The sequence below is a fragment of the Artemia franciscana genome, chromosome 15, assembly GCF_032884065.1.
Source record: "Artemia franciscana chromosome 15, ASM3288406v1, whole genome shotgun sequence".
NCBI classification, from domain to species: domain Eukaryota; kingdom Metazoa; phylum Arthropoda; class Branchiopoda; order Anostraca; family Artemiidae; genus Artemia; species Artemia franciscana.
Genome location: NC_088877.1, coordinates 12,408,911 through 12,428,934, shown reverse-complemented (window position 1 = coordinate 12,428,934; position 20,024 = coordinate 12,408,911). Strand labels below are relative to the sequence as shown.

The 20,024-nt window shown below is 35.2% G+C and overlaps 1 protein-coding gene across 4 annotated transcripts in view; it reads left to right on the top strand.

The window, feature by feature from the left end:
- LOC136036058 (uncharacterized) overlaps window positions 1-16,973 on the top strand; it is a 159,797-nt gene extending 142,824 nt beyond the window's left edge. For 3 of the 4 annotated variants that reach the window (XM_065718016.1, XM_065718014.1, XM_065718012.1), the window contains 5 exons: window positions 2,226-2,451; window positions 7,825-7,954; window positions 12,019-12,181; window positions 14,430-14,773; window positions 16,684-16,973. In XM_065718016.1, coding sequence (XP_065574088.1) covers window positions 2,226-2,451; window positions 7,825-7,954; window positions 12,019-12,181; window positions 14,430-14,773; window positions 16,684-16,848 — 1,028 coding nt within the window. In that variant the 3' untranslated portion in view covers window positions 16,849-16,973. Of the gene's footprint in view, window positions 1-482; window positions 709-2,225; window positions 2,452-7,824; window positions 7,955-12,018; window positions 12,182-14,429; window positions 14,774-16,683 lie in introns of all 4 variants that reach the window. The other variant, XM_065718013.1, reaches the window with a different exon arrangement.
- The last annotated feature ends 3,051 nt before the right edge of the window (window positions 16,974-20,024 follow it).

Genomic DNA, 20,024 nt, shown 5'->3' with positions numbered 1-20,024 from the left:
ATATATATATATATATATATATATATATATATATATATATATATATATATATATATATAGACATAAAGCTTAAGAATTTTATTTAAATTTTTTTATATTGCTTACGAGTTAATGTTTAAATTCTACACTTATCTTCACCTTCTTTAGAAATCACTTAGCCTTTGTGAGGATCAGTGTCGTGTATTTGTTCATTTTTTATTGTTATTGTTGTTGGATATATCTTATATCTTATCAAGTATGCATTTTTCTATTCCTTATATTGTTTATAGTATATATTTCCTTCTTAAAATCTAGCAAATCTACCATTAGAAGAAACTCCACAAATAATTCTATTGACGTTTGGCGACGCTATTGTTATTGTTATTCGATGACGCTATTGACATTATTGTTATTGTCGTTGGATGTATCTTATATCTTATCTAGTATGCATTTTTCTATCCTTATATTGTTTTTATAGTACATATTTCCTCCTTAAAATCTAGCAAATCTACCATTAGAAGAAACTCCCCAAATAATTTTATTGACATTCGATGACGCTGTGAACGATATGAATATTGGACATTTTAAGGACTTTTTTGAAAAAGATCGAGAAAATCCCAATGGCTGCCCCATTCAGGCGACATTTTACATCTCTCACGAATGGACTGACTACAGCTTAGTTCAAAGTTTGTACTATGACGGGCATGAAATTGCAGCCCACACAATATCGTAAGTTTGTGTGAAGCAATGTAGTCTTGTTGGTCCTTCCGTGTAATTCTTTCTTCTTCACCTGACTGGTAGGTTTTATTCAAAATGAAGAGATAGATATTGGGATTTTTTTTTTACGGTCCTTAACAAGTTGGCTTCTAGGATCTTTATTATTATTGGTGTTATGTGTGTTTTTTTTTTTTATTTGAATAAATAGAATTGAACTGAAATTGAAAACTTACTAAATAAACATAACATAAAATACGAAAATACACAGAAAGATAAAATTTGTAAATTTTTGTACCACAGAAAGTAGGTAAGCCAGAGCTTTTAACTTGTAGATTATTACATGTCCCTCTGAATTATCGAGTTTAGTCCCATACCCAAACATCTTCTCATAATCTTGATATCAAGGAATTATTACAAACACTTTATGCTAGTATAGTTTACTTAGAAGAAACATGTATATATATATATATATATATATATATAAAAATATTATCTAAAAATATTTTCTCTTATTCAATCAAAAAATTCCAGTTTATCAATATTTATCTCAAAATTTAGCTGATTGGGCCTTGGACGTAATATATAGTAATCTGTAAATCTACCAGTGAGGGTGAAAAACGTTTAAAGTCTTGCAGGGTTATCTTTTGGTAATTTGCTGTGTTGATTTGTTTGATTTTTGACCTTAGTTAGAGATCGTTGTTGTTGGAGTTTATGCTGTAGTTAAGGTTAAGGATGGCCTCCGTGTCACTTGGAATTTCAGTTTTTCAGGCAGAATAAAAGTTTTGCATAGCATGGACTGTTGGGTCTATTTTGTTGTTTTCGTCGAAAATTTATTAATCTTGTTCATGATTGTTCGGTTGATTGTTATGATTGTCATTATTGCTACAGCATTGAAATGGCAGTTTGTCTGAATTGCCCTTTAGATGCTAAACAAGATTAGTTAAGATCATAATAATGCCTTTGTAAAACAGCCGCAAAGTAAAACTTTACTCTGCCAAAAACTAGATGTTTTTAAAGTGATATGGAAGGTTGTCCACGTAGTTTCTAGTGCAGTAAGATTTACGTTTGGAATATTCATTAAATGTACCTTCTGGTGACCTTTGTTTACGTAAGAGAAAACCAAGCATCCCAAAGATCTAAATTTCCTTTCCACAAATTCTAATTCTTAGTTTATAGTAATATAGTAATATTATAGTAATATTAGTTTTAAGTGTATAGTAATATTAATATTACCATTTTTAATGTAAAAAGATGGTAAGCCATACTGAAAATAAAGTTTGCTTTCAACAAAATATCTAGAATGCGTGGCAATCCTAAACATTAGTTGACCCCTTTCGTTCAGTTTCAGGTTGATATCTAATACTACAGAATTTTATTCCTGAAACATTAGATAAACTCAGAAGCTATATAATTGCAAAAAGCCGAAAAATCCAACATTCTCAAATTCAAGGTTATATGGCAACTTATTGTGACAGCCAGTTTAAAAGAATAGTAGAAACAAAATTTACCTTTTTAGTACCTAATTTCAGATGACCTTGCTGCTGAAGAGGTTCCACAGATCGTTCTCCTCACCTTTGATGACTCTGTAAACGACCTTAATAAAGAACTTTACAAAGATCTCTTCGAAAAAGGTCGCAAGAATCCAAATGGCTGCCCAATCCAAGCCACCTTTTATGTATCACATGAGTGGACTGACTACAGCCAAGTTCAGAATTTATATTCCAACGGTCATGAAATCGCATCGCATACTGTATCGTAAGTTCCTCGCTTAGCGAAACGCTCTCACTAATGCATGCTATTCACAACGGGCTCATTCAGACTTGAAAACGTTGTTTCTAATTCTGAAGATGTCTCTGTCCTTCGAAAGGCCGATACAGTTTATCTAATAATCCATTAGATAAAATTGCTATCAAAGTGCATTTTTCATAGTGACCCCTCCCCCCTAAATTTTCATGTACCATTAATGATATGTGAGACAAATCAGGTCAAACTTACCGCATTGTAAGTTTCTCGCTTGCTGAAGCAGTAGCTAATACTTACTAATTTCAATGGGTTTGTTCATGACTTGGTAAAATCTAATTTAATGGATACTTATATGGAGATGAGAGATAATCACATGGTCCAAATCCTATTTTGATAGGATTTTACACAGTTTAAGAATAGATGGGACTGGTAAAAACCTCTATTGAAAGCCACAACAAAAATGATATATTTTTAAGTATTTTGAGAGGACGAGACCCCCCCCCTGACTACGTTACTAACAAGCGAGTACAAAATGGTTTTGATTCATTCTTTTCCCTAGAAATGGTGAAAGTAACTAGGGAAACAGTTGCACATGGAGATATACTGACATGAATATTTAAGTTTTCTAACCCAGTTCTGGTCATTTTAATTGTCAACTTCTGTGGCACAAATATGCCGTTAAAATAGCGAAAAATGTGGTTTATTCATGAATCTGGGCCTTTCTGTTGATAAGCATTTTAATGTTGCGCTTGAACTACAGGAGTATGGCAAGAAAATTTGTTAGAAAGGCTTCTATCAAGACTAATTTGTCCCCAACTATTGCTTAATAGTATCGTATATTCACCCTGACTTATCTGACAGATAAATCTTTTGTTATTAATTCTTATTCGTCCCTTACAAATTTTGTGCCCGAAAAAAAAGCCGTTTCTTGACATTTTCTTTCAAGCTTGGTAATTTTTTGTCAGGAACTGAGATCAGACACTTATTGCTATATTTATTTTGCCAGTTACACTAATTCAACTAATTTTACTCTAATAATTACACTGAAAAACGGCCAAGAAAAACGCCATATTCTAGATACCCCTGATGCTTGTCTTGTCAACCTTAGCGCCAGTTTCCACTCCTATAAATTACGCATACTCTGCTTAAAAGCTCAAAACTGTTCAAATTTTGGATAGGACCCATTATTGGCGCTGTTGACGTTTGTAATTTGATTTCCATAGCCAAACGTGACTGTAATGTGGCTAGGCTATTAATTAAAATTAAATGTTTTAAGATCTGTAGTACACACCTTTAATGTATCTACTTAATTAGGTTAATGGGCTTTTCTTCCTAAATACTTCAAATAAAAATGCTTTGCTTTGTTCTGCTTAAAGTTTGCACGAAAATGCTTTTTCTCGCTTTATTTGAGAAGGTCATTTTAGTTTAATGCTTCACGACATGGTCGTCCAAAGTGACATTTAGTATGAAAAACAAGTTTTAAGCAAGGATATAATAATATGTTATATCCATGATAATTGTAAAGACTTGTGTTCTGAACCAAGACAAATAGAAAAGAGGACATCTGGTAGTTTCTCATTAGTCAATGCAGCGTAGTGGATCACAACTGAACTAACGTGAAAACTGAAAAACATGGATAATATTTTTGAGTTTAGACAGCAGATACTTTAGCTAATATAAAAGCTATCATTTAGAATAATTGAAGCGTGTCATTCAAAGCTTTCTATTTCTATTTTGAAATGTTTCCATGAAATACAGGATCGTGAAAAGCTAATGATCGTATCATAAACATTTGTTTTTAGAAAGTTCATAATGTTCATATGAATATCAGCCGTCCAAAATACTTATCCTGCAAACAAATCAGTTGTTTTCTTATGTTAACCATACATTTCCTGCTGTATCGATTGGTAAAATCACCAGACCTTACTCTTTTACTTATTATTTTTGAAGTACGGTATTTACTATCCTTTTCAGTGCGTCCCCTAACTTTTGGCTGCAATAGTTCAAAAAATCTTTAGTAAGAGAGATTGCATTATGAGCACATATAGAGTAAGGGAAGAGGGCATATTCCAGCAAATTTTGTTGTCACATTTCGTCGTTAACCCAGGAGCCTCGCTGTATTTTCGAAGGAGGATTTAGAATGGAATAGCAGAATAAATAGTAGAAACCAGTGGAATTTGGACTTAGTTTCGTTTTCTGTCTTCATGGTTTGGTTAGGTTAACTGAATCTTGGCATTTTGAGCAACAGATATGTATTTGGCTCCAAAATATTTGGAAAAATTCGCATAATAGCCGTTTTGAGGTTGGCTGAAATTGGCCTTGCTTAAACAATCTATTTTTTCAGGGAAAAGAGGGGGGAAATCTCGAATATAAACTTTTACAATATTTTCTGAACTGAAAGGTCATTTCCTATTGATGTAAGTCCGGGAAGACCGAAAATGACATCAGAAGTGAAAAAATTCCATTACTTGGTTTCCAATTTTCACCCTAGGCGAGGTCAGAAGGAAAAAAGATACCATTTGTGGCGTAATCTATATATATAAAAATAAGTTGTTTGTCTGTTGACTGACGTCATGTTTGTGTGTCGACTGACGTCATTATAAGGATTGAGCTGTATGCCGTCATGAAATTGTTTGTCAACCGACGTCATGTTTGTCGACTGACGAAATTACAGACCGGGACACTGGGACACTCAAAGATAAATTACAGACTGGGACACTGGGACACAAATAACGACCGGGACACAGGGAATATAAATGACGACCGGGACACAGGGACACAACTACAACGGGGACGCCGGGGGGCACAAAGGGGATATATAAATGACGACCAGCACACAGGGAGTGTTCGATTAGCAATCACCATCAACAAAGCTCAAGGGCAATCATTATAATAATGAGGTATAGATCTGAATACGGATTGTTTTTCCCATGGACAATTGTATGTTGCATGTACAAGAGTCGGTAAACCTGACAATCTATTTATATGCACAGACAATGGGACAGCCAAGAATGTTGTATATTCGCAAGTTTTACGTAGTTAAAAACATATATATATATATATATATATATATATATATATATATATATATATATATATATATATATATATATATATATATATCTGTATTCACAGGTGGGACACAGGAACACAACTACAATGGTGCGTAACTAATATGGCGCGAAAAAAGCTAAAAAAAAAGAAAACCTATAAAGAAAAAAACTTAAAAAAAAGGAAAAAAATAAAAAAGGTAAACTAAAAAAAACTAAAAAAAAAAGACACCGGGACACAAATGAAGACCGGGACACAGGGAATATAAATGACGACCGGGACAAAAACGGGGACGCCGGGGGGCACAGGGGGATAAATAAATGACGACGGGGACACAGGGAATGCTCGATTAGCAATCAATCCCCGGGGGGGATTGGGGGCGCGAAGCGCCACCCCAAAGGCTATTATAATAATATATATAATTGAAAAAATATATAATTGAAAGGCTGCTTGCTATTAATACAAGTCTGGGGAGATTAAAAGTTAAATCAGGAATGGGAAATTCCATCACTTAATACCCCCTTTTCACCTAAGCAAGGTCAAAGATCAAAAATCAGAATCTTAATTTGTGCAGTATTGGTGTACAGAAAGGTCGTTTCCTATCAATTCAAGTCTGAGGAGACCAAAAATGAAAACTAAATTTAAAAAGTTCATCACCTAATATCCCGTTTCCACGCTAAGCGAGATCAGAGGGGGATGAAAAACAGGAATCTTAATTTGTGCAGAATTTGCACACAAATGAACACCAAAATATGCAGAAAACTTCGCTTAATATCAGATAGATTTCGGGCTGGAAACAGGTATTCAAGATCCCCTTTAAATTTTTACCAAAATTGTAAATAAATATCATTTAAGTAAGTTGACAGCTTTGGGAGTTCACCGTAGTGCTGGGAAAATCAACTAATGGAACCTTTGTCTTTAAGACGGTCAGCCGACGCTGAGCCTTACAAAATATTTAGAAGGTATCGAATGGCCTTGTACTTCAAAATTATTTTGTGAGTCTTAGTGTCAAAGACAAATAACTTGTTAGCGAATTCTCCCAAGAAACTAGCCATCATCGAGAGCTAACCATAATCTAAGGTTTGAGTCTATAAAGTTTTGTTGATAACAGAATACATTTTACGTTTTTCTCCGCAAGCTTGTCAATGTAAGTGTGAAGCTCCATAGAGAACTCCCAAGGCTGCCATGTGGCTTCAATGATAATTTCTTTGAGGTGGTTTGAAGCATTTTCCTAGCAGGAATGCTAGACTATTTTTAGGGACTGTAATTTCCTGAACCTTCAAAAGAAAACTCTGCTCTCTTTATTCGGTAAAATAAAATCGACCCTTTTCTGATGATGTAAGTTTCATTAGAACTGAATATCTAATTCTCCGGTCCAATGTGGGGGATGTTAAATCCAGGATTTCCTGGAAATTGGGAATCGGTTTTTAGATTACTATCGTATATTTGGATCTATTATCCAAGCTAAATAAGTCATTTCAAGACCACCCAATCAATTGTATGCAATTCGGCCTCGAACTACATACAAATAATAATACATACAAATATATACAAATAATAAAACAAATAATGGACTAGGTTAGATGATCCTTTAAGTTACCGCATTGCCAAACAGTTTATGGACACAGAGTAAAAAGTATAGGTAACGTGTAAGAGTATTCCATTATCATTGTATTATAAGAGTTTTTGTAAAAAAAAATTATCGCCGATATCAGTTAACGTTTCTTGGAAATTTTCTTAACTTGGCAATTTTGCTTTTTATTCAGAAATTGAGAGATAAATACAAAACTGCCAATTGCAAATATTTAGCATTAAGAAACGTTTATTTTTAATTTTATGTATCATTTTACAAGGAAATTAGTACATTTTATTATGAAAAGGTCAAATAAACTTTTGAAAATGGAACAAAAGACAGTAATAGACGCTAGTAACCATTACAGTCTCAAGGGCCTACGTGGCCAAACGACATGAAAAAGCGATATCTTGGTTTTGTTTGGTAAAAGAGGTAAAATTAATCATAGTCATGTTTTTGGTTCAGAAATTGATAGATAAATTAAAAATTGCCAATTGCACTAATTGCAAATATTTAATATCAAGAAACTTTTTTTTAGTGCTTTTTTTTATTCTTTTTTAATTTCTAACTGATTTCCGAAAGAAGTGTTAGCTATGCCTCTTTGGGTAAGACAGCATCAGCGAATAGAAATATGAAAGGAACACATTTATTGAAGGTAAAACTCGTAAATGGAATTACCCTATTGAAATAACTGTCTTCATTATGTGAATTAATTAAGACATAAACAATTTCTAGTTTTAAACCATATTATTTGTTATTAGACACAGTTTTGGAGAACAGTTTTCGACCAAAAAATGGGCCAAAGAGACAGCAGGACAGAGAGATATTTTGGCTGCCTATGCCGGAGTGAAGCCGGAAGATATCAGAGGAATGCGTGCTCCATTTTTATCGGTAAGAATATATTTTTCGTGAATTTCAAACTGAAATCAATACTGGAAGAAGCAAAAAGAAGAAAAAGAAAAAGCGCAAAAGGGTGAAATAGGTGGTTCTCCAATACCTTAAGGCCTTCGGCCAGTGAATACAGGCTAAAGTAAATTTATGCTAAAATGGAATCTAGGGCTTACTTACGACAAAAAATAATCCACGAAGTTTTATTAAGTCTCACTGGAAGATTTGATATCCACTCCTAAGGCTAAAATATTTCTTCTAAAAAATACTGACTTTTCATTGCACTAAGACAACCCAGAAAGCAAATTATATTTCAGAATTAAAAAATAGTTACATTATTAGCAATATTACGTATTATACATACAGAACAAACATCTCCCTTAAACTACTTCCTAACTATGTTATTAACATTAAGATTAAAATTGCAACGCTGCTTAAACTTAACAGTTCCTTCCTGACCCCTGGTTAATTTCCTACCAGTACTAATACCAGCGATCAGAACCAACGGCTTACATGTGCTGCAAGGGAGCACTAGTTATTTATAGCTATTGTCTCAATGATATCCCATCCGAATTATTCAATAGCCATGCGCATAAGTTTACCTCTTAATCAAACAGTTCGTGGTAAGAACTGTAGTAAGGAGCGACCCGGCTCAATAGTAACCGAAGCTCTAAAAAACGGAACTTTGATACCAATAGTTACATCAAAAGAATCGCATTTTAATGCTGATTTTAAATATATAAGTTTCAGCGTATTAGAGAACCCTACTGTAGAAGTTTGAAGCTCCTATCTACAAAAATGTGGAATTTTGTACTTTTTTTTCCAGAAGACAGATCACGGTTGCGTGTTTATTTGTTTTTTTTCCCAGAGGTGATCATTTCGACCCAGTGGTCGATACGATCTGATTCTAATGGAAATTAAAAGCCCTAGTGCCCTTTTTAAGTGACCAAATAAATCAGAGGGCACATAGGCCCCCTCTCACGTTCATTTTTTTCCCAGAATCACTGGATCAAAATTTCGAGATAGCCATTTTGTTCAGCATAGTCGAAAAACCTAATAGCTATGTCTTTGGAGACGACTTAATCCCCCACAGTCCCAAGGGAGGGGCTGCAAGCTGCAAACTTTGTTGGGGTGGGGGTGGGTTGGGGGAGGGGTTTACGTGGTAGTATCTTTCCACGGAGGAATTTATCATGAGGGAAGAGAATTTCTATGAAGGAGGCGCAAAATATAATGTATGTACGTATATTACTAACAAAAACGTTTGAAAAAAAAAACATCTAGTTACATTTCCAAGTAACCAAAAATTTAACTGCTAGTAAGGAGCGACATTAAAACTTAAAACGAACAGAAATTATTCCGTATATGAAAGCGGTTGTCCCCTCCGCAACGCCTCACTCTGTACGCTAAAGTTTTTCATTGTTTTAGAAAGTACAGTTGTGAGAAAGGGTCAAACTTTAGCCTAAAGAGCAGGGTGTTGCGAAGGGGACAACCGCTTTGATATACGGAATAATTTCTGTTCGTTTTAAGTTTTAATGTTGTTCCTTACTTGCAGTTAAAAAAAACTTGTTTTTTATTTAATCTGGTATAAACCCACGATATTAAGGGAGTTTTCATTTACCTGTGTTCTGAATCAGTATGGGTGTAGTTGCCCATGTACGGATGGGCATTGACATGACGATGGATAAATGTAGGAATCCAATTTATTTTTAATCTATTTTCCTATAAAAGAATTTTTTTTTACTATTTTAAGCCACTTCTCTGAAATTGTGGTATGTTTCAAATAATAAAATGTTATTTTTCTATATATCTACTGAAGAAATCCAAGACATTTTTGCTTTTTCAAGCAGTTTATGGTAACGAACCGTAAGTAAGGAGCGACCCAGCTCCATAATAACCGAAACTCTAAAAAACGGAAATTTGACACCAATAGATACCTCAAAAGAATTGGGTTTTTGTGCTGAGTTTAGATATATAAGTTTCATCGAGTTTAGTCCTACCCATCAAAAGTTATGAGCCCAAGGAAGTTTGCCTTATTTTCGAAAAAAGGGGGAAACACCCCCTAAAAAGCATAGAATCTTAATAGTAATCTTAAGTTTTTTATTGTTGTATAAAGTAGAGTTGTGAGAAAGAGTCAAACTTTACTATAAAGAGCGGGTTGTTGAGGAGGGGACAGCCCCTTTTGCTCCTTACTTTCAGTTAAAAAAATACTTTTTTATTTAATCTACTGTAAAAGTTCTCTTATGCTTGGCTCTATACATTAGTAAACTTTCCCAGACTAAATCACTTTAGTAATTGCCTGTCCTTGCTTATGTTTTCGAGAATACCTTTTACCAATTTATTGCTAAAATGCATTAAAATTAGTTCCTTTTTGCCCGTGTATGCTTCACTCCGTGCGGGAACCACAGTGTTGGGCTTTACTGCCGCCCAAGCGAAGCGAGAGCCATTTTCAAGGGCCAAAGACTTAATGTTCTGACCATAAACATTTGTTCAGTCGTTGTTTTTTTTTTTTTTCGTATTTGTATGAATAACTGTCGTAGCATTAAATGATGAACGCTAAATTAGGCTGCCTTAACAGTTGCAAAGAAAACAGAAAAAAGAATTACTTGTTAACTGCACTAACAAAAAAGGGCATGAAGGACTTGGCAAATCTGTCTCTCCGACACTTGGTAGGTTGTAGTTTCTTATGATGCCTGGCGAGTCTGCTGATTGGTGAAAAAAAAGAATATTGGTGCAGCTTAGTGTAATCGGGGCACGTAGGGCCTGGTGTTCTTCGTTTACTAATATACCTATTCCAAGTCTAGGGTGGCTTGGCGCTGCAGTGAGTTTATGAGCCGTTAGAAGTAGCAGTAGTTGCACTGTTTTTTACAACTTTTGGTGCATTTTGTGTCTTTTGATTTAGTTAAACATTCTCCTCAACATGACCTGAAGGTTCAATATCCCTGCAGGTTCATGAGATACTGCATCTATCCCATTTTGGCAACCTGAATGCATTGAAGCTCTTTTGATTTAGTTCAATAGCTGTAGTAGTAGTAGTACTACTTGTAATGGTAGTAGTAGCAGTGGTCACAGCCATAAAAGTAGCAGTCGCAGTCAAAGCTGCAATCACAGCAGCAATAGTATTCGCATCCGTAAGTAGTCATTTTATGGACGAATATATGCAGCCCCTATACAGCAAAAAGGGGCTTAGGTTGCCGTCAAACCACTTTTGATTCTAAAAAAGGCACTAGAGCTTCCTACTTCAATAGAATGACCCCTTCCAAAGTTTCTGCAATACAATGCGGCCCTTCCACACAATGTGGCCTGAGAGGAAATATAACACATTAAAGCCTTATCACTGTTTACTTAGGCAGTGCGATTGTCCTGCATGTAATATTGTAAACATACCGCTAAATTGTCAAATGACCAATCACTTGAACATGAAACGCCCAGTATTGCTGCGGAGGAGACAGTAGAAATGGTATATCTGGGGTCATTATATCCTGCTTCAATGAATTGAATAATAAAATTTTCTATTTTTTCATAAACTTGTAGGCTATTTGATTTCAGTGGTGTAATTGAGTCATAATCCTGGGGGGGGGGAGATAAAGTTGGAGCCAATTTTCCAAAATCAGCAAAATGACAGTGAAAACTGAAAAATAAGCCATATAGTAACTTAAAATGTAAAAATAAACTAAAGAAAACTGACGCATTTCTATGAATGCTTGAATTATGCGGACTTTCCTTAGATTTGACGCGATTTTTCAAGAAACTAAATTTCAGACGGAGGGGGCAAACTGGGGTCTGGAGGAGGGGTAAACTGAGGTCAGGGAGGGGCAATGGTCCATCACCCCCTTTCCTAGTTGCTGCTTTGCAACTGTAATCAACTATGTAGCTGGGGACTGAAGACAAACCATCTACGGTCTTAAAAGGCTCATCAAAGTCTGTTAGGATTTGGCTGATAACGGTAAGTAATAGAAGCACAGCTAGTTTCGCTTATCTAGCCTTCTTTGGGCTCATATACGCCAGCTTCTCATATAGCCTTAATTGAGGTAGTATATGTCTAACCCTGTAATTTCAATCTTTTTCAGATTGGAGGCAACAAAATGTTCAAAATGCTTTACGATCTTAATTTCACTTATGACTCATCCATGCCCGTATACGAAAACAAACCACCATCATACCCATACACGTTGGATTACAAGTTGTTCCATGATTGTATGATTCCACCATGCCCAACAAAATCATACCCAGGTGAATATATTTCAGAGTTTATTTTACTTTAAATATTGATAGGATGAAAAAGGTCAGTAATATATGAGCGACAATAAGAGGCAAAATTTTACCTCTGCCTTTTACCTCTAGTTACATACCAGATTGTGTTGAACATCTAGTAATTGAGTCTTTGCCTCCATTCAAGCCTTTATTGAGGAAGACACCGGTCTGAAAAATACAGACAAACCTCTTGTGCCCAACATATGGCTTGACATTATTTGGGTCTAAGTCCTCTTACTGATAGTCAATTTTAACAATTTAACTCTTTCTCAAAGTGAAAATTTTTTTCTACAGATAAATAGCTCTTCTTTGTACAATTTTTTATTGAATTTTAGACGTTTTGTATGTATGTTTTATGCATGTAGAGAAATGAGTGGTAAATTCAATGCCCAATGACCTGTTTTGCTCATGCTCAATAGAATGGTGGGAATCCTTGAAGATGCAATGGTGATTGATACACCAAATATAGATATAAATATAGCGGGACAGCGATCTTTCCGCAAAGAACTGACTAGGTCTTTACAAAGCAATTTTTAATAATTATTTCCAAAGCTAGAGAATTTTTTGGTGTTGCAAGCGTTATTTGTGAACAATTTTATCCGGTAAGATAAGATATTTATCTCGAAAAACTCCTATTACAAGCCTAGGAAGAATTCGAATTTCAGAGTCATAAAAAAAACAAGCCAAAAAAAAAGCAACAAAAAAATACAAGAAAACTAAAAAAACTGGCAAACAATGTCAAAACAACAATAGTAGAAGGAAAAATCATTCTTTAGCCAAAGTCATTAATGTCAGATTAAGTTAAAAAGGTAAAAAATTGGTAAAGGTGAAAAATAATTCGATAATACGCAGAATAAAAAAAAAATTAAAGGGAGACATAAAAAAGGGGGCAAAGCTAGCGAACAAAATACAAAACCCAGGTTATGAGCGGTGAAAATGGTAATCGCTTCAAGTAAAGTAGCAATCCGGCGAAATCGTTTTCAAGAAGTCTGTAAAGTATAAAATCCGTAAAAAAATTTCGCCAAAGTTTTCAAATCTGTAAAGCTAGTGGACATTAAGGGGTGGAACAGTAAACGATGAAAATATCATCCGTATATGCAAGGATGAGCACTGCACTTTGTCTAAATTGTTATTTAGTTAAATCAGGATGACTTTCAGCGGATGTTTTATGCTGTCCCTCTTTCCACATTCTTGTCATGTCCTGCCAAGTTGATGAATGTGGAGCTAATGCAGTAGTATGTCAGCAAAAGTCTCTTTATAATGCTGTAAAGGTAATACTCCTTTGTTCATGGAGTTTTTTCTATTGAAAACTTCTTAATATCGCTCGAATTGAATTAGGGAACGCCACCGTTTTAATGATGAATATCTGTCCTTGGTATAAGGTTTGTGAATCAGAATAGAAATAAACTCCTCACTGACTTAATTGTTTTCACACTTCTTCCTCTTCATGAAAAAAGCAACTGGAAAACTCTCTAGGAGCTTTCTTCGGGCTTGTGGCACTTTAGACAAAAAGGCTATAATTTCTTTTTTCTCAAAGAAACTCTAAGGTGGGACCTTGTTTTGTCATGTCTGCTCGTTATACTCCAAGGGACCGATGAGTTAGGAGCCCGGTGAGTATTGGACATAACCGTCTCGAATCCACTGAGAAGATCTACTCCCTCACCATTTATTTTAGCCTCCTTTCTCCTCCTCGTGCTCTTGATAGCTACCCAACTGAAACTGTAATTTCGAAATCTGTTTCTTCCCCAAAACCATTTTCCCCAAGCCTAACTTTTTTATAGTCAAGCCTAACCATCATAGTCAAGCCTAACTATGATAGGCTAATGAAATTTATCGAATGTGTTGATTAATCTCTCAACAATTTGTCGTGACGCCAAAAATGGCAAATCTCCAGCGTATTGCGACCTTATGAGTCTCCTAGTTAGTTTTTTATCAAGTGGCCGCACTTACAGAATGCTACTGGTGATATTTGAATATAAAAGTATGTAATTATTCAGCTGCACACTACAATTTTACAGATTAACTGTGCACTTTCTTTACCTCAAACTTTTTTCGTACCAAGTTCCCAAGCTAATTTATGCGCTCCTTTTACATTATGAAAATACCAGTTTCCCTTTTTCTTTTCTTATAAAAATGTAATCTAACTCAGTACATAAAATCAATCTTAAAGTTGGTATTCTTTTTTTGTGTTTTTTCGATTGTTTTTACTTAAGTTGATATTATTTAGGTGTCTGGGAGGTTCCAATGGTAATGTGGCAGGATCTGAATGGTGGACGATGTTCAATGGGAGATGGCTGCAGCAATCCTCCAGACGCAGAGGGTGTATATAAGATGTTAGTCAAGAACTTTGAACGTCACTACACTTCAAACCGTGCACCATTTCCTCTCTACTACCATGCTGCTTGGTTTACTACTCCACACCATAAAGAAGGATTTGAGGCGTTTTTAGATACATTAGTTTCTATGGATGATGTTTGGGTTATTACGAATTGGCAGTTGATTCAGTGGATGCGGGATCCTACCCCATTAAGTCAAATTCATAGTTTTGAGCCATTCCAGTGCTCTTACCCAGTAAGTATTTTAATTTCTCATTAATACGCCCTCTTTACATGAGAAATGCATTTTTGTTTCGTTTCAAATGATTTTGGATCACGAGCCTTCTGAAACGTTTATTTAAATCGTTTTCGTGGGATGTTAATCATTCACGAAGAATTGTTCAACACGGAATGGGGGGGGGGGGTTTAAAATAGCCCTATATTTAAAAGAGCCCTTGAAAAAACAATCCAAGGTAATAGACACCCACGGTTGCAGCGGTAGATGCAACCTAGTAAAGAAAGAACTCTATATGAACAGATACTAGAACTCTAAAGATGGCTCTGCCAGTAAAAATAAAAATCTTGATTAAAATATAAATAACAATAGAATCTGCTATGTACTCAGATTTATTATGTAAAATCCATTAATTTCATGTTTTGCTCATTCAAATTAAGAATAATTCAGTCATAATATTAGCATTAGATTTTTTTTTTACTCTTAAACACCTCTAAAGGTGGTTAAATACCTCTAAAAGGGGGTATACTCTTGGTGAAAGTTATAATATAAATCCATCATATGCGAGAACCCTAAATCTATTACCCATCCAAATATGTTTGTTTGAATGGGGGTGTGTTTTTTTATCGAATCAGTGGTCGTTAGATTATCGCAAGAAGGGTCATTTAAGCAAGAGATTTGAAGGTTTAGCCCACTTTTAAGTTAAAAAAAAAAGTGCCCAAGCCCCTGTATTGAGATTATTTCTGCCCTTATGTAAAATCTTAATTTTTCCGCGAAACTGATCAAACTACTACTACATAAAAATTTATGAATAGGTAAATCTGATTAGAACTGTCGGATGGATAATTACTTAGTCTCTCAGTCTCAGAGACTATATTGGCACGCCGTTGTATATTCGTCCGTAAATATATATCCTGTCAATAGAAAATTGACCGCTATTTAGGTCGTTTGTCCAACAAAACTAAAGATTTTAGAGTATTACATATTTGCTTATCTGATAATAGGATAGAGATCAAGGGGTTTTATTGTGAGAACCTCATAAACTTATATTTCAGACCTAAGTTTTAAGCTTTCGATAGAGGGTGTTCGAAGTGACTGTAACAAGAAGAGGGATTTAATCTTTGACTTCCTCTCACTTGAGGAATTCGTTTATACTATCAGTGTATTAAGGGTACTAAGGGGGTTACAGATAATCTATCAATGCTGCAACAGTATTATAAACAGGATGTATTTGTTTTTCATTATCAAAACATTGTTATCAAAAGTTGAACTAGGTGGAAATAAACGTGGTTTGATTCGCTCTTGTTTAGGAGAATTATGTTTAATTAAGAACAAAAATTAAATACTTTTTTGTTATGATTTTACGAGTCGGCCAAACATTTTCGGGAAAGGGGGTCCCCCTAGGTACGGTCTATCACCTAAATAGGCCTTTAATCTTGAATATTTACTATTATAAAATTATATTTCACTCTTGTAAGCTTCATCGTCATCAACTTGAGGTCACTGAAGCTTTTCTCCTCATTTGAGGATTTGATTTTACTGTCAGTGTATTAAGGTTACTAAAAGGAAATGTGTAATCTGACTATAAATGAGAATAGTTTTGTCACATTTGAATGGAATTATAAGTTCTTATCGGTATTTTTGGCTCATAGGAGCAAAATCGTTCAAGCCCGATGGTTTTTTGTCCAGTTTCTGTCTAGAGATGAATGGCTACATCACATACATGATAGATAGCACATGATTCTTATTACAAAAGTGGTTAACATTGAAAAGTCGATCAAAATTGGACTTATCCACTTCTTTTCATCAGTTTTCAAATAACCAGCCTTTTATACGTATTTTTGAATAATATTTCCCTCCTTTCCCTCTCCTGCTACATTCTAATACCCCCAGAGAATTGCCTTTACGTAATAATTTTACTTTTTTTACAGGAGCGTCCAAAACCCTGCAATAACCCAAAAGTATGTAACTTATGGCACAAATCCGGTGTGAGGTATATGAAGACTTGTCAACCCTGTCCTGATTTCTACCCTTGGACGGGTAAAACTGCTGTTAAAAATTCAGTTTTAGAACGTTATCTTGCCGACGAATCTTGATATACAACGCGTAAATTATGTAAATAGTAGGAATGATTTAAAGTTGGCATTGTGCCATTGGGATGACACATTTGTAATTAATTTAATCGCTCGGTTATTTTGGACAATAAAAGACTTTTACTTAAGTACTTATTCCTGTAACTGTGTTAGGCCCTGAGTTTACTTAAAGTTTGTTCATTTAGCATATGCGACTGTCAAATAAGCTTAGAATAGTTTTAAACTGGAGATTCTAAACAAATTTAGAATTTTAGAGAAATCATACGATTTTGTTGGTAAAAATCGTAATAATACTGATTGGTAAAAGTAACTGAGTTTGAATAATAATTAGCGCCAAAAATGACGAAAAAGTGAAGCTTTCCCTCTAAAGTCTGTTTGATGTCATAAAAAGATTTGCCTCATTTTGAATGAGGTACTGAAAAGCTCTTTATTGGTTAAAGAAAGTATCAAATCCACTAATCATTAGCAGTGCAATAATGCTGTTTATGGAAAACGATATCGCTTCAATGTATTACTTTTTTTTCTGTCAGGCCACTTATAGAGGAGGAGTTATTGTAGTGATTGCAGCGATACCTGTAACGTAGTAAATGGGTCAAGCTACCATTCACGGTAATCAAAATTTAAAAAATGCATTCAAAAGAAAACTGGCAAGTGAGAAAAGATTGCTATTTCTAACTAATTCAGGGATAGTAACTATTATCTAGTCTTAGTAGTAAAACGTTATTTTGAGAACAAATTCAAGGAAATTGTGAAAAATAGTCTGAGACCCCTCCAAAAATGAGGATAGAAAGAAACAAAAAAAGCATTCAGGAAACTTATAGTCCCTGGTTTGAACAATTTCGTGTTAGGGTGGCACTGATATGTCCTCTTTTTTCTGTTTTTTATTCTTCTGTTAGCAGGGCACTGGAACATCATAGAGAGCTTTTACCACTACTACTACTAACAATTCACCACAGCACCAAGCCGCCTGAGACCAACACAGCTATGCACGCTCGTCCTCCATCCCAATCTATTCAAAGCTTCCCTCTTTATACCCTCCCAGGAAGTTCCCATTTCCTTAAAATCCTTCTTTACGACAAGAAGGATTTTCTTAACCGTTTAAGAAGAAGGTTAGAAAGGTTAAGAAGAAGGACCTTCTTAACCGTTTAGCCCCAGACGGTTGGGCGAAAAGTACAATTTTCGGCAATCTGTCATCCTTCATCCGCAGAACTTGCCCTAGCCATCTCAACCTTTCTTTCATTATAGCCCTAGAAAGTGGGATTGAACTACATTTTTCGTACAGCCTGCAGTTTGAAATACGGTCAGTCAGCCGGGTACCCAGAACAATCCGTAGTCAATTTCTCTGGAAAATATTTAGTAAATCTTCAGCCTCTTTTCAAAGCGTCCATGCTTCAGAGCCATGTTTGACCACTGTCATCACTGTACCTTCCAATATTCTAATCTTGGTTTCCAGACTTTTTGAACACCCTGAACCTTGTCTATTCTACTTTAGCCTACTGTTTTGAAATACGGTCTGTCAGTTGATTACCCATAATAATCCGTAGGCACTTTCTTTGGAAAACATAAAAATATACATCTGCTTTTCGGAGCACCCAGGCTTCAGAACCATATTTCACCACTGTCATCACTGTAGCTTCCAATATCCTGATCTTGGTTTGCAGGACCTATCTAACTTTTTCTTAAAACACTTCTTTCAACTGTAAAAAAAAAAAAAAAAAAAAACACCATGAGCCTTGGCTGTTCTACTTTTAACATCTTTACTACCCCCACCGTCTTTACTATTAGTACTGCCAATGTTAGCGAAGCTGTCCACCTGGTCAATCTTTTTCTTATCTAGCATCATCTTTTCATCTTTAGCCTACTTATTTCTAGTCTTATCGACTTAGTCTTCTTAACATTAATTTCCAAACTAATTCTAGGACCCTGAACTCGCGCCACCTCTAAGAGTAGATTCGTTTTGCTTACACTTTCATCTAGGATGCTTAAATCATCAGCATAATCTAAGTCAAGGAATCTTTATTCTCCGCAATTGATTTCGTGTTTTCCCATTGCCTTTCCTGTGCTCCTTAAGACAAAGTCCATCAAAATGATCCATATAAAGGGGGATAGAAAATAAAACCTGCTTAACTCCTGATTTAATACAAACCATAAGCTAACCTTATTTCCTACCTTAACTGCAGCAGGGTTATTCTCATATTTACCACAAATCACTTTAGTGTGTTGGTCTGGTATACCATACAAGGATAAGACCTTCGGGAAAGCTCTTCTATCAACAGAATCAAAAGCTTGCTTATAATCTATAAAACTGAGGATTAAAGGTGTTTGATAAATCAGGCACTTCTCAATTATTAACCTAAGAATGAAAATTCGTTCGACACAACTTCTTCCCTTTCTAAAACGGCACCGTTCTTCTCTTATCACTTTATACTTATTACGTCCACTGTTCTTCTCTATCACAGTTTTTTGGTCATTAGTACTTTTTTCGGGCAATTTGTGGTACTTTTTGTTTCGATTGCAGTTTGAAGAAAAACGCTATCAGCGGTGCAATAAGCAGACTATTCAAATAGACCAATTTAAGCAGACTGAGTAGACTATTGTTTCCGTGTGTTTGACTTCGTGCAGCACACGGGCCGTCGGCAAACTTCAGTGCTATTAATAAATAAAAAAAAATCTTCCTGAAGCTGGCTGTTAGGCTGTGCAAAGTTGTGCCCTCAGACTGAAACTTTAAGTTCAAGATGTATATTTTATTTAGGACAAATGAAATAAGTGTTTACACTCTGTTCACCATTCCTTCAATATCTTTAATTGTCTTGGATGTTTTATCTTTTAAGTTAGAGGCTGTTTGGAGTGTGTCTTAAGAAAAATACTCATTTGAGGCCACGCTTCCAAAGGTCATTTGATATTTGGATTGAACAAAAGCAGGGGTTTGCTCGCTATCCACAGAAGTGTATGCTGCGCATTTCTGTATATGGCTCAGTTCAGCCATCTGTTAAGGGTTTCCACAGAATATTTTTAACATTTTTAAGGAAAAGTGTTAAACTATCTTGAAGAAATTTTCACGGTAAGCTTGCACCCAGCACTAAGCTTGCACCAGTGATCCAAGTTGAGAATGGGACGAAGTTTATCCTGGAACCGGTAAGGTCTAAGGACACTCACTGGACATAAGGAAATATGGCAAG